This window comes from Typopeltis vanoorti, chromosome 1 (assembly GCF_054136105.1).
Source record: "Typopeltis vanoorti isolate ZY-2024b chromosome 1, IOZ_Tvanoo_1.0, whole genome shotgun sequence".
Lineage (NCBI taxonomy): Eukaryota > Metazoa > Arthropoda > Arachnida > Uropygi > Thelyphonidae > Typopeltis > Typopeltis vanoorti.
The window spans coordinates 161,422,564-161,438,158 of NC_143549.1; the positions used below are offsets into that span (position 1 = coordinate 161,422,564).

At 34.4% G+C, this 15,595-nt stretch overlaps 1 protein-coding gene across 2 annotated transcripts in view; it reads left to right on the forward strand.

Annotated features, from left to right (window-relative positions):
* Positions 1–15,595, forward strand: part of LOC150110586 (DNA (cytosine-5)-methyltransferase PliMCI-like) — a 678,915-nt gene that overhangs the window by 416,383 nt on the left and 246,937 nt on the right. For both annotated transcript variants that reach the window (XM_090399829.1, XM_090399828.1), the window contains exon 22: positions 9,029–9,201. In XM_090399829.1, coding sequence (XP_090255955.1) covers positions 9,029–9,201 — 173 coding nt within the window. The remainder of the gene's footprint in view (positions 1–9,028; positions 9,202–15,595) is intronic.

Below are 15,595 nucleotides of genomic sequence, written 5' to 3' on the forward strand. Positions count from 1 at the left end.
AAATCATAATATAGACATATGTTATTATAATATTTATTGTATTTATATTCAACACAAAACATACACATTTGACATGGTATATTATACATTTGTACAAACACATGAAATGTAAAACGATTAGTAATAAACAAAGAATGAAAAACATAAAAGAAGTTTAATAACAATTTAATGTGATGTATGTGTTTCAATACTGCTACACAAAAAGTCAATATCAGGTGAAATATTTGAAACATCAATTCTTAGATTTCTGCTTTGAAATGAAACTTATAAATAAATAAGCATATATTTACTAATATTCATTAAGCGCTGAAATACAGGAAGAAAAATTTGTGAACCAACACCAATGTGTGATTTTTTTTCAATTAAAATATAAAAAATAACAAAAAAGAAATAATAAAAATTAAATACGTTTCTTTTAAGATTAAAAAAATCTACTTAGTCTTAAAACATTTAAAATTTGTTTTCATTATTTCATGACCCCCCCCCCATCAACAAAACCTTCAGCCCCCAAGGGGGCTGCAGCCCACACTTTGGGAAGCGCTGTTCTTAGGCACTTTTTACCGTATCAATCCACCTATATCTTGGTCTTCCTCTGGGTCTTTTTCCTGGCAGAGAACACTTGTTTGGCTAATCTTTCCTTGCCCATTCTGTTTAAGTGACCATGCCAACTGAGATTAGCTCTGCTAACGCATTCCTGGATGCTGACGATGTCAAGTTCTTTCCTAATATCCTCGTTTTTAATATGATATTGCCATTGCAATCTGTTCACGCCCCTAATCTTTCTCAGAGCTCTCATATCTGCAGCCTCTAGTCTTTGGTCAAGTGTTTTACTTCTGACCCTGCTCTCAGATCCATAAGTTAAAATTTGGACACTGTCTTGTATACAGCTAATTTAGTGTTTTGACTAATTATCTCTTATTCCATATAAATTTATTCAGTTGACTTCCTACCATGCCAGCTTTGTTGATTCTGTTGTCTATTTCCATATTTATTTTACCATCTTCACTAAAAATCATTCCTAAGTAGCTAAAATGTTTTACTTTTCTATAGGTTCTCCATTCACAATGCAGCTGATATTTTTAATGCTTCTACTTATTTTCATTAACTTTGTCTTGTTATTGCTGACCTTCATACATTATCTATCACAACAGTTATTCAGTTTAGTCAGGGAATCTTGCATGCTTGTAGCTGATTTATTTAGAAGTATAGCATCATTCACATAAAGCAAAGATGTGAGATTAACTTCTCCAATTTTGATATCAGGTTTAATACCACTTTCCTCTATAATATATCCATATAGATAATGAATAACAGATGGGATAAAGTACATCCTTGTCTGACACAAGATTTAACATTAAACCACCTTCCTGTACTTCCTTCAATTCTAACTGCTGATTTACAACTCAAATAAAGACTAAGTACTGCTTGTTATAATGTCCCAATGACACTATATAACTATATATGTAGCTAATTATAATGAAGAGCCAAAGGCTTCAAATTCGGCGACATGAACATATTTAAGTTAAGGGATATTATCCCATATTGTTTCTTAGCCGAATATGAAACTCCTTGAGTTTCTTATTCAGGTAAGAAACAATATGGGATAATATCCGTTAACTTATATATATGTAGCGTTTTGAATAGCATCTCTCTTGGCATCTTGTCATATGCTTCTTCGAGATCTACAAAACGTAAATACAGATCTTTGTTATATTCCCATGACTTTTCAACTATTTGTTGTAAAGTGAATTTCTGATCTTGACAGCCTCTATTTGGTCTGAATCCAGCTTGTTCCTCACCAAGCTTCTCTTCCACAATCCTTCTCAACCGTTTCTCAAGTATACTTGCATAAATCTTACCAAGAACACTCAATAGAGAATTACCTCTGTAATTCTCACAATCAGTTTTATTTCCCATTTTATACATGGGTACTTTGAGAGCTCTACTCCGATCATCCAGAATTCGTCCTTCTGTCCAGGCCTTCTGAACCATGCATTGTAGCCACTGTAAAACTTTTATACCTCCATACTTGAGCATTTCTGGTCTAATATCATCTACTCCAGCTACCTTTCCACATTTCAGACTTTCAATGGCTTTTTCTACTTCAAGCATGGATATGTATTCTGATTGCATGCCTGGTCAGTGTTTTTTATCACTGTGCTGTCATCACTGCTGGTTTCATTTAGCAATTTTTTGAAGTAATTACTCCATACATCAAGGATACCTTTTTCTCCAGTTTTCATATCACCTTAGTAATCTCTAATTCCTTTTACATCACTCTTTCCTCCATTTCTGTGCTTCTTCAACAACCGCCAGAATATCTTGCCACCTTCTTGATATTTATTTTCTATGTTCTTACCAAAGTCTTCCCATGACTTTTGTTTAGCTAATTTTACACAACAGCTGAGTTGGATAAAGGAAATGGTTACACCATGATTTTGCACGGGCATTTGACAGAATACCACATGAGACACTGTAATGCAAATTAGAACAAATGGAGATGGGTATTACATTGGTTGAGTGGATAAGAGGGTGCCTCTCCAGCAGCCACTCTCTTATCCACTCCTATCATATCAAAAAGTGGTATATAGAGGGACTGAATCGAGGTGAAAACTGGTGACTTGTGGTGTACCACAAGGTTCAGTGCTGGGACCATTGCTGTTTAATTTTTACATAAATGAAATAGGAAATAACCTGAAAGGAAATATTCAGTTGTTTGCTGATGATGTGAAATTAGGTAGAATAATAGTTTAGTTAATCAAGATGATGTGGAGTGCAGGATGTTTTGAGTAGGCATTCAGTATGGGCAAAATTTAATGGGTTCAGTTTAATGTCAAGAAATGTAAAGTTATGCACTTTGGGATAAGTAGATTATAAGCCATGTTTTACATTGATTGCACTGTACTCCAGGAAATAGATGAAGCTGGGGATTTAGGGGTGCTGGTAGACAGTTAAATTTTAGGGGACATATTGCTAAGGTAGCACATAACATTACTCGGCTAGCGAAGAACACAAGTAGAGATAGGAAGTTACAACCACATCTGGATTACTGTGTTCAAGTTTGGTCCCCTGAGTTTCTTGGGGATGTCGAAGCAGTGGAGAGGATTCAGAGGTGAGTGGCCTGTGGAATGTGCTATATGAGGATAGGTTGAAGGTGTGTGGATTGCAGAAGTTGGTTGATAGGAGAAAAACAAGGAGATATGATAGAAACAATTAAGCTGCTTAAAGTATTTTATAGGATAGATTCATGGGAAATGTTTCAGCATTTGGCTACTGTTACCAAAACAAGGGATCATCCCCAGAAGTTGAATAAATTTGTGGTCATTAGGTGTTTGAGGACTAGATTTTTTGCTTGGAGAATGGTGAATTGGTGGAATGGATTGCCAAAGTCAGTAGTTTGTGCTTTTTCTATTAATGGATTCAAGGAAAGGTATGATAGATTGTGTGGATAGATTAGGTTTCCTGCAATGAGTCTTTGGACTCCATGGAGGTGCCTATCTTATAATAATGTTTGCAGTTTCATACTTTCCCCATTCACTTTTGTTTTCATTCTCCCACTTGATGCACCACACAGCAATTATTTCTGCAGTCACTCTAGCTGCCATTTTGTCCTGTGAAAGACATCACGTAAGCACATTATTTCACCGCTTACTGTCATTTTGTCATACATTCCTCAGACCACTCACTATCTTTCCTTATATTCTTAAATTCTCTCTCTCTCTCTCTCTCTCTCTCTCTCTCTCTCCACTATTGAGTTTGTGCCATTATCTATTCACTCTTGGCAAGAAATACACAGAATATGTCATACACCACACAAAATCTCTCGTGCTAATCTCGATGAACAAGGAAGCCTTGACCACCACTTTTCTTGTACATGCCATCTGTGCCATGTAAAAACGATTTCTTAGACCTACATTATATTTCACAAACAAGAACCCAACTTTACAGTCTAAAATGAGTAAGATAAAATCAAAAATAATTACTAATGTGCACTAAAATAAGTCTTATCTGTAAGACATGTGCATCACTGCAATATGCACATTAAGGTCTCATTCAGTGCAGAAGTCATAGTAAAATGTTTATCACCATATTACAAATTACTCTGGATGAGTGATAATTGTAGGAAAACTGGGTTTCAAAAATTATTATACTTGATAAATTTTATGGGCAGTCCCTGACTTTTACATATATGGGCTTATGCAGATTATCTTGAAAAGGCAATGAAAAAATTGAAGTTATAAGAATTTAAATTATTACCATATGCACATTATTTGCATGTCACCTAGCAGTAATCATCTGCAGTGCAGGCAACTCATGCAGTGTATGCTTGTACTTTCGGTATTATTGAATATGATCTTGATGGGTATTTTTATTCATACTCTTTCATAATTTTTACTGTTTGTGTTAGTTGGAGTAGAGTACAATCATTACTGGAAAAAGGAACAAAAGTGAAAAAACTTCAACCATCCATAAATCACATTTGATCTAGCGATGAAGAAAGTGAGAATTATAAGGAAAAACATTAATTATATGGTACTTTTCTGATAATTATCTTTTTAAAAATTTTGTAAAAGGTACATAATATAACTTACCTGCATATTTAGTTTTGAAAGCTGATTTTTGCATTGAACAAATGTTGAAAACATACATAAATTTACCATAAATTTCCTTTGCTATACATGCATGAAATGAGCTCTTGAATATGAGTCTTCCTTAGAAAAATTTTGCATAATGCAAGTAAAGAGACGTTTTTAGCATCGATACAAGACAGTGTTCAAACCAGTTTTAACTTATGGATCTGAGAGCTGGATCAGAAGTAAAACACCTGACCAAAGACTAGAGACTACAGATATGAGCGTCCTGAGAAAGATTAAAGGCATGAACAGATGGCATCAATGGCAATATCATATTAAAAACTAGGATATTAGGAAAGAACTTAACATTGTCAGCATCCAGGAATGCGTTAGCAGAGCTAATCTCAGGTGGTATGGTCACTTAAACAGAATGGGCGAGGAAAGATTAGCAAAACAAGTGTTCTCTGCCAGATTGTCAGGAAAACGACCCAGAGGAAGACCAAGATATAGATGGATTGATACGGTACAAAGTGCCTTAGATGATCGAAATATAAGATCTGATAATGTTGGAGTCTTGACAAGTAACTGACTGATTTGGAGGAAAATTGTAGATAGGAAATTAGTAATTATATAAATTTTTCATCTAGTACTATCATATCCTGTACACCCTTTGAGGGTACATAGCAGGAATTTGATGATGATGATGATGATGAATGTGATCAAAGCAGTTGGAGGATAGATCCTAATGCTTCACTGTTTGAAAGTCCAAGGAGAAGTAGTTAACACTTTTAGTCTGTTATTGAGAACTTTATGAAGAGAAGAAAGAGGCCATCATTCAGTCATTTCTTGATAATTTCACAATGAGGTTGAAAGCAAAATTTAACATTTTTGTTTTTATTTTCTCATGCTGTTTATAATTTATTATTTTACTTTTTATAAATAATTACATACTGAAATCTGATTTGTGTTTGCATCCTCTGAATGAATCTGACAGAAATAACCTTTAAAACATGCTACTGTACTACCACACACACACACACACACGCACGCGCGCGCGTACTTGAAACATATTAGCATTTGAGTGTGATTAATGGATGAGGGGATTAAATCCAACATATATAAATCAGGGACTCTGTATTCTTGTTCTAATCCATTTATCCAAAAGTGAGCAAACAAAATTTTCGCATGAAGTATCTTCACAACTTCATGATATGAAGTACTGAAGTAACAGATATGAAGTCAACAGATACTGTTGACTTCATATCTGTTACTTCAGTATCCATTAATGCAAAAACATTATTGGAGGGACATTAGCCAGATCTATTTCAACCTTAACTGAGGTCTCATCAGTGGAAGCACGAATGAGGAAGATACCAACGTTTAAACAATATAAATCTCATCTTCCTTTTACCCTCTTTTGCCTTGCGGTGTCGAGGGTTATTTTAATCTTCGGAGCCCTACGTCCCGGTGTATCCTGTGTCCATAGTGTTGAGTTCTCAAGGCCGGTTCACGTGCTTTGCAGGATGAAAAATCCCTGAATAAACTGGGGAAAAAACTACTGTTCCATGCCCAAGACTGGCTAACTTCGCTATCGCTGAGGAAGATCCTTCAGCACCTCACATCTCCGACGGGAATCGAACCAAGGACACTCCTTCCCCAGGCATATGGTTGCAAAGAGCTCAGCCACTAGGCTAATCTCACAGACAAACAATATAAAAGTCATATATTTTCTGTACACAAGTAGTGTATTGTCACCAATATATTAAATACTCCAGATCATAGATAGTGGTAGAACACTGGCTTTCAAAGTATGCCGAGCATGTTATAGTGGATACACTGCATGATCCAGAAGGCAGTTTCGTAAGGTCAGATCTCAGATCACTGAAGTTGAAGGAAATAATACTATATAAGAATTATAGGCAAACATATTTGAGACAAGACCAAGAAAACTAGAAAGGAAAAAGTGCTGAAAAGCAATCTGGATTGCTTTTCAGCACTTAAACTGGAAGTCTGCCCAGGTATCCTTCTGTTTTCTGCATAAAGGTCTCTGTAGCAAGCATTTGCAGCTTGCATCATTCTATCTATTTTGCAAAGTCTACTTGGAATCCACTTCCTTAAACAGCTAAACTGCCTTATTAAGTGCGAAAAGTATGCCAATTTTTTTTTCACTGAAAACGTTTTTGAATCCTCTGCATCCTCTTCTTTTTTTACTTCTAGCTTTATAAGATCTTCATTTGAGAGCTCTTCTCGGCTTCCAAAATGCTCTGCGTCTTCGTTGGCAATCTCCAACTCTAATTCTTTATCTAGCAGTGCTGTCTTATCAGCAGTCTCCTGTGTAAGGCTTTGTCTTTTTCAAATCCTGTGAATGTATAAGCATATTTTCAGCAGATTCTTCCAAATGCCATTCATACGCACTACGTTACTCCGTACTGCATCTGCAAGATATTACATTCCTTTCAAAAGTCTCAAGGTTTCTCTCCCTTAGTAGCAGCAATAACCTGAGCAAAATCAGTTCTTAAATAATATGCCTTAAAGACAATAACATATTGAACGATGGGTTGCTGGAGTGAGGTGGTATTTTGTCTCCCCAGAACAGGAGACACAAGGTTTTCTGATATTTTTCTAAAAGAACATTAGTTCCTCCATAGCTCAGTCGGTATAGATGAAGCCCTTTGGTCAGAAAGACCTGGGTTCGATTCCCGTCCATGATGTAAGGAACCTTTATCTAGTATCTTTTGACTAAAGGTGAGTTAGCCAGCTTCATACAGTGGTAGAGGGGTTTTTTTCACCTTGAAACTCGGGTTTTATTGTCCCTCAGAACAGGCAAACTGGCTCAGTGAAAACACTCGAATTTACAGTCATAAAATACATACTTAATCCTCATTAGGAGGGCTTAACCCATCCCAAGGGACAGGCGAGGAAAGGGAGGAACCCCATACAAAATAAATAAAAAATAAAGAACATTGCATATGGTGTTTAAATAATATGAAGAATTTACGTAAATTTATGGCTAAATAGGTATCAGTGCATTGGTTGGAGGAAATGTAAAAAAGAATAACTGCTTTTCTTTCTGATACAATATAACTATAATGCAGTATACAAATCATCCATCAGAGTTTGAATAATATTGAAGAAGAAATGTTGAGTCGCTTTGTTTTCATCACAGTGCTGAATTGTTTTGTCTTTCTCTCCCAAAGTCTCCATTGACACTTGTCTTTGCCTCTGAAGAAAAAAAAATGCGACCATCACCACCACCACTGCTCAGCTTTTATTTATGATAGGAGCTGAGCAGTGGTGATAGTCTCATCACCTTTTCCATCAAAATGCCTGTTGGCTGGGAAATATACCTTGACTGCTAACAAGCACACCACTACATGTTTGTAGTCTTAAAATTTGGTCATCATTGATAGCTGAATCTTCAGCATGAACAATTTGCTCAGAGCTGCCTTAATATAGGTTCCATTAGCTACCTAAGAGGAGTAGCTTTTAGGTCTGTATTTAAATCCTTGAGTTTATGTCTAACAAATACCCAAACTTTGTAGGCAGTTTTTTCAAAATAGTTAAGCATAATAATTACATACCTCTAATCAGATATTATTATTCAGGCCTCCATGGAGTCAAGAGACTCATCATGGGAGGTCCTTCCTAGGAAACACAAAGTCTATCATACTTCTCCTTGAACTCATTGACCGTTCTTACTCTCACCACTCTATCAGGCAATGAATTCCATGGTTCAACCACCCTCCAAGCAAAGAAACCTTGCTCACAGCTTCCTTTCGTAACTTCCAGGAATGGCCTCTTGTCATCGCTCCTTTCCGCTGTTCTACCAAGTGAAAGAACTCCCCATTGTTAACCCTGTAACTGCCTCTCAGCGTATCTGTTTAGACATCTCTAGTTCTGTATTTAATGTTGGATATCTAGAGAGGAATATCTACAAACTCCTTTTAGATCCATATTTTATGATCTCACAAGTTTCATATAATCAATTAACATTACACAAAGTATTTTTAGGCACTTTTGTATGAACATTTAAACATAATGAAAATTTCTCACATGGATATGCCATGCAAAATCTGTTTTCCATGTTTACACACAATTGCAAAAATTAAAATTTATGTGTACACACACACACACACACACAGGGCTTAACAGATGATGTAATATGCAAAACCCTATTCACCATGAAAAAAAAAAATTGCCCAAGATCCCCCCCACACACACACACACATCACAAATTTTATTCATGATATTTCCCAGTATGTCAATAGGAGTTCCATAATATAATTGAATTAATAGTGTTGTACGATGGTTTAAGAAGTTTTTTGTAATTATTACATTAAAAAAATTTCATTTTTCCATTCTGCAGCTACTTGTCATGGGCAAGTGTATTGTGGAGCTCTGTGTATACATGTGAGTCATGCATATTATTTTATTTTTATTTTTTTCCCTTTTAGATTGATGAAAATAAGTATCCAGAATATTATCGTAAAAGTGAATACATAAAAGGATCTAATCTTGATGTTCCAGAACCTTTTCGAATTGGGTACATTGTTGAAATATTTAAATGGAAAGCAGGCAAGAAAATCAATACCTTTTCTCCTTTTCTACGAGTCAACAAATTTTACAGGTAAAAAGTCTTTTATTAAAATAAAAAATCATAGTATGCATGTTTTAGAGTGTAGAATACTTCATGATCATTATTATATTTAATTTCCTGCAGTGGAATATTTATTTATTTGTTCATTTTATTTTATTTATTTATTTGATTTGTCTACACAGCATACAGCTATGAGCACTTTGCCATTGAAGAATTTATAGTCATAAAGTGATAAACATTTTATCCTTAGTAAAGAAACCGAATATATTATATATATTGTTGAGCGATGCAATGTGAATCTCCCTGACTTAGGTGGGAAACATGTAGTACATCAGTAATATAGATATGGTAAGGTTTAGATAATCTATATAACCTAGAAACCAACATTGGACTTCTTTAAACAGCTTCTGGCCTCCAATAAGCAGAGTTTCATCTGATACCAGGCAATGCATTTCTTTTAACACCACCTAATGATGTTCAGAAATCTCCATGCCCATGGTATAATTTTAACCCACAGTCGATAGGAGAGTGGGTGTGCTGTACTTGGCCACTAGCACTTGAAAAATCTATTTAAATATAGACTTTTACTTAACTTCTGTAAACCTCTTTAGTTCAGTTTATTGCAACAATGCCACCTGGTTCAGAAGGCCCTGGTTTGAATCATTTAGAATGCTAAAAATCTTTATCTGGGCCTTTCAAGCACAGGCGAGTTAGCCGGTCTTATATGAAGATGGGAGAGTGTTCCTCCTGAAAAATCAGATATTTATTCTATAGAAAGGTAAACTAGTCAGAAGCACAACTCACATCCAATTTACAGAATTAAACCACTATGCAGATTATGATTAGCTGCCCATCAGGGCATTAAATAGGTTTCAAAGAAGACAAGTCTCTTGGCTATTATAGGCCATTGAGCATAATAATAGCAAGGGAAATTGATATTTACTTCTGCATTTAGATTTCATTTCATGGGAGGGAAAAAATAAAATATAATTAACTTACATTATTTTTTCTTGCATTTGTCATACAAGTTTCAGCTCCTGTGTTGTATAGAAGTTTGAAATTATGATATAGAAAATATGCTATGTTGCAGAAATTATGTAAGTACTTTTCCCATTTTTCTTGAATAGTACATATATCAGGCCTCAAACTCCATAGTACTGTAAGCTGTTATGACAAGGACTGTGCACCATACTGGCAATGGGACATGGCTGATTGTCAGTTGATCCTTAGAGAAATGTTATTATGCACTGCCATGTTAGTCATCATTCAGTTTTTGTGATAGCAGCACAATTAGGAATATCTGAAATCATATGCAGCTAACATCATTAAAAGACAAAAACTTGTGTAGAAGGCTTAAAATGCAATGAAAATTAAGAGGAACGAAGTTGTAATTTTTATTTTCTTGGCCTCTGACTAATGGATATGAACAATTTCAATTGTTGCAAGACAGGATGGCTCTCAGATACATAACTTAAACCTGGTTTGAACTGTCATGTATACTGCTAGTTTAATGTTTTGGCAAATTTCTCTCTGTTATTCCATATAAATTTATTGGACTAGCTTTCCACTATACCTGCTTTGCTAATTCTGTTGTCTATTTCCAAATTTAATTTTCCACATTCACTAAAAACTGTGTCTACATAACTGATATATTTTGTTCATTTTACAGGTTCTGCATTGAGAATGCAGCTCAAGTTTTCTATATTTCTGCCTATTTTCACAGGTTTGTCTTTTTATTGCTGATTTTCATGTCATATTTGTCAACAACTGTTATTCAATTTAGTTAGAGAATCCTGGAGACTTGCACTAGATGTGTGTATGAGTACACCATCATCTGAATAAATCAAAGAACAAGTTTGATATGTCCAATTCTAATATCAGATTTATTGCAACCGTCTTTTTTAATGTGATCTGTGTAGATGATGTGTAAGAGCAGAGATAAAGTATATCCTTGTCTTACCCCTGCATATCCTTCAATTTTGCATTCTGACTTACAACTTAAATATAGACTATCTATTGCTTTATATAATGTTCCATTTATCCCATATAATTATAGTCTTTTGAAAAGCTTTTCCCTAGGCACCTTGTCATATGCCTTTTGCAGATCTCCAAAACTTAAGTACAGATCCTTGTCATATTCCCATGATTTCTCAACTATTTGTAGAAAAATGAAAATCTGATACTGACAACTTCTGTTTGTCCTGACCCAGCTTGTTCTTGAAATTTCTCTTCCACAATTTTCCTCAACCTCTTTTCAAGTATGCTTGCATAAATCTTATCTGTAACACTTAGTGGAGAGAGTCCTCTTTATATCTCATAGTCAGCTTTATTCCCCCCCCTCCTCTTTTTTAGATGGGAACTATAAGAACTCTACTCCAATCATCTTGAATTTGGCCTTCCAATCTTATCCTCACAACACCTGTTTGGTCTGAACTCAGTTTATTCTTCTCTAGCTGCCTTCCATCATTTCAGATTTTTCATGGCAGTCTTTCAAAATAATTACTCAAAACATCTAGGATAGCTTTATCTTCTGTGTCCTTATGTCACCTTAAGTTTTTTCGATTCCTTTTACAGTACTCTTTCCTTCAGTCCTATGCATTTTTCAATAGCTTCAAACTCAGTTTGCCATCTTGCTCATATATATCTGTCACTGTTTCCTTCATTCCTAAGATGTTTCAATAACTTCAAGAATTTTTGCCGATTTCTGCATATTTATCTTTTATGTTCTTATAAAAATCTTCCCAAACGACTGCCTCTTTCACTTGCAACTATCTTTTCTATCCTCACAGCAAGTTCACCATATGCTTCTTTGGCTGAGTCAATGTTTTATTTCCAGTTTGCTACTCAATCTCCAAGATTTGATTGTTGTTTTGAAACATCATTTTTTTGTGATAGTATTTGTGTACTATGCCTACAACTGGCCTCTGAAAGCTGCTTAACTTTGAATCTTTTTAAAACTTTTTTACATATTTTTTCTTTCAATATGATATTCATCTTTCTTCTGCACCAAACTAAATGGTGATCACTTTAATTTCAAAATTCCTGTGTACTTTTGTGACCTGAACTAGCATGAAGATGTCACTATCCACAATAATATAGTCACTGAAACCTTATTCTGTATATCTTCTCTTCATTTAAATTTATATTCATCTTTTTGTTGGAACATGATATTAGTAATGACTATCCTATGCCCTGAACAGAAATTCAGCATATACTTAACCATTATTATTATTAATTTTGCTCTTTCTCTGTATTTTTCCAGTCCAAAAGATTTTTATACTCTCTTTTGTTTAGATCTCCAATAAAGACTGACTTTTTCCCCCCTTTTTCTTTGTATCAGCTGCCTTCTCCAGTGACTCAAAAAATTCAACACTTGAATGTAAAACCTTCTGTTGAACAGGTTAGCCTCATTGTCTAATTCTCCATTTTGATGTTTTCCCACATCACTCTATTTGAAATTGTCTAATATTCAAGATTGTATTCATAATATTGGTGCTACTCCTTCTTTTCTCCAGTCATCATTGTTTAAATATAACAATTTGTTATTTAGAAGCATCTCATCTAATTTTCTCTTCTTTATTTCAGTAACATCAATTATGTCAGTGTGCTACTTCTGAATTTCTCCTGCCAGTTCCACTCTTCTTTTCTGTTCATACTTCTTATATTTATGGGGTCTTGAATTCTGCTGATGATGAGTTTGAGTTTTTTTTTATATTGATCCCATCCACAAGAGATTGGTTAGTCAACATATAGTACTTTAGTACTATGGATGGGTAGGTAGTTGGGAAAGGAGAAACTTGCATTTCATTTGAAGGCCCGTGCATTGTATTCCTTTGTAAACCCATAAGAGATGAGCCTGTTCTAGAATACAGCAGTAGAAAGAATGAAGGAGTAGGAGGAAATGAAACTTGTTCTATGGGTTTGACTATGAATTCCTCCACTCTTTACTAAATCTACATTTCAGTGGATTTAGTAGAGAGCAGAGAAATTATTGAGCTGTGGGAGTATTTATAAAGATGCATGCTGCTGAAAAACTAAACAGCTATATGAAGTGAAAGTGGGTGGAATTAATTGTTTAGAGACAGGTCATTAAGTAACCAAATTGCCTTATTTTCTGTAGTCAAATATTTTTAGAGAACTCTTATGAGCACCTCTCCCAATGTGAGAGGAATATTCCAAAAATATTTGATTTTTAGTTTGTATAAAATTAATAGCTGTTCTGACTAAAATAATGCCTTAGCAAAAAGAGGAATCTTTTTTTTTTTTTTCAGGAGTCAGTGGTTGTTATCTGTTTATGCCAAGAGAGGCTTGATGGCAATGTAATGTCAAGAAGAGAAATTTCATCTGGTCTGAGGATTTGAGTGTTGTCTAAAGTAATAATTTTACTTGCCTCGAATTATCTACCTTTGTCCTTTTTATACTGTGTATGTAAGCAGGACTCAACAAATTATGCACCCCCCCCCCCATTTTTGTCAGAATAAGTCAATAGATGTTCTACAAAATAATTAATAGTTCTTTTGAATGGTTAGAGAAGTTTTTTAAATAAAAAAGTATTATTGTATTTTGTCCTGTCTGCACCTGCTTGCCAGCTAGCAAAATCTACTCATCACAGGTGAATGGACGAGTTCCAAATATATATGCCCATTAGAGTCTGTTTTTTCACTTAATAACTGCAGCTACTATTCTGAGTTTTTTTTTTCTTCCCACTCCTTATTTACCAGAAGTGATACTTGCAATTCAGGTTTAATAAGTTTTTTCCTCTCCTATGGATTGGAAAGTGCATTATATTGGACAAGGAACTGTATTCTTGCTTTCACCCTTATGTTATCGAAGTGGAAGCAAACAAAACTATTCAATAAAAATATTTTTTATTGAATAGTTTATTTATATGTCAACCTTTCTGCCAATCATGAAGATTGGCAGAAAGGTTGACATATTTAAGCTCTTATATATGGAAACATGACTTCTGTCATTCTGACACTAATAAATCCTCAACGAAGGTCTTGGCTAGTATGAACAGTCACTCTCACCATTCCGTATGGCATTTTCAGGAAGAGAACATGCTGTAAATTATTGGATGCTTAAAGAGGCGATCTGGTAAATGCTGTCTATGCTTGTATATAATTTGTTATGTGACTTTCAGTCATGTAAGGTTGTAACATATTAATACTCTAATAAGGAATATTTTTATTAATTCTATGTAATTTATATTTATTTATTATTGTTTTTTCTTTCATCTGGAAGTCTTACTCTCAAGACTAAACATGAACATTTCTCATTTGACTTCAGGCTTCTAATAAGCAGGAAGGTAATGGTGTCACATTTGACAATGAATTCATTTCCCACTTAAAGATAATTGCTAATATCATCACCACAGTGGCATTCCAGACTGTAGCATGTTTGTTGGGAAGTGGATATGCTAACCCCTCAGCCAACCAGGCTGAGTTAGGCTATCTGTTTTTGTTTCTCTCTCTCTCTCTCTCTCTCACACACACACACACAGACAACAAGCAACGTCACAGCTCCATATTAAGTAATTATTCAGAATCACTCAGTAATTGTCTTGAATAAAGATAATAAATATGATTATTTCAGGCTTTAAATAATAGTTTGTATGTTATAAGCTTGCTGATAAAATTCATTTGATAAAATTTTCTTAATACAAGACTTCTTAGGAATACATTCCTTGCATGAATAAGCGATATTCTTTTTATTTATGTATAAATATTTCAAAAATGGTGTTATTTCTATACATAACATGTTATAGATTTAGTGATAATGAGACAGAATGTTGTCTATTTAGGAGGAAACTTTCATAGCAGTAAGTCTTTGTTAAAGGCCATTTTTTGGAGTAATTTGTAGAATATAGATGAGATGTTATTTGTGTATAGATATTTCACAAATGATGATATTTCCATACATAATGTATTATGCATTTGGTGATAAAAAGACAGAGGTATTGTTACTGTTAAGCACCTTATGCCATGTACTTTCTTCATAGGTAAAGATTGTTGAAAGGCAACAGGTGTAAAATGAAATATAATGAACTATTTAGGAAGAAGCTTTTATAGCAATAAGTCTTCTTCAAAGGCAGTTTCATACAGTTTTTGAGTAAATTGTAGAATATGAATGAGGGGTGTTATTTGTGTATAGATATTTCACAAATGACATTTCCATACATAATGTATTATGCATTTGGTGATAAAAAGACAGAGGTATTGTTGCTGTTAAGCACCTTATGTCTTGTACTTTCATAAGTAATGATTGTTGAAAGGCAACAGGTGCAAAATGAAATATTATGAACTATTTAGGAAGAAGCTTTCATATCAATGTCTTCTTTAAAGGCAGTTTCATACAGTTCTAGAGTAAATTGTAGAATTTATTAAACTTTTTATATATATATATTTTTTTGGTTTATACTTTC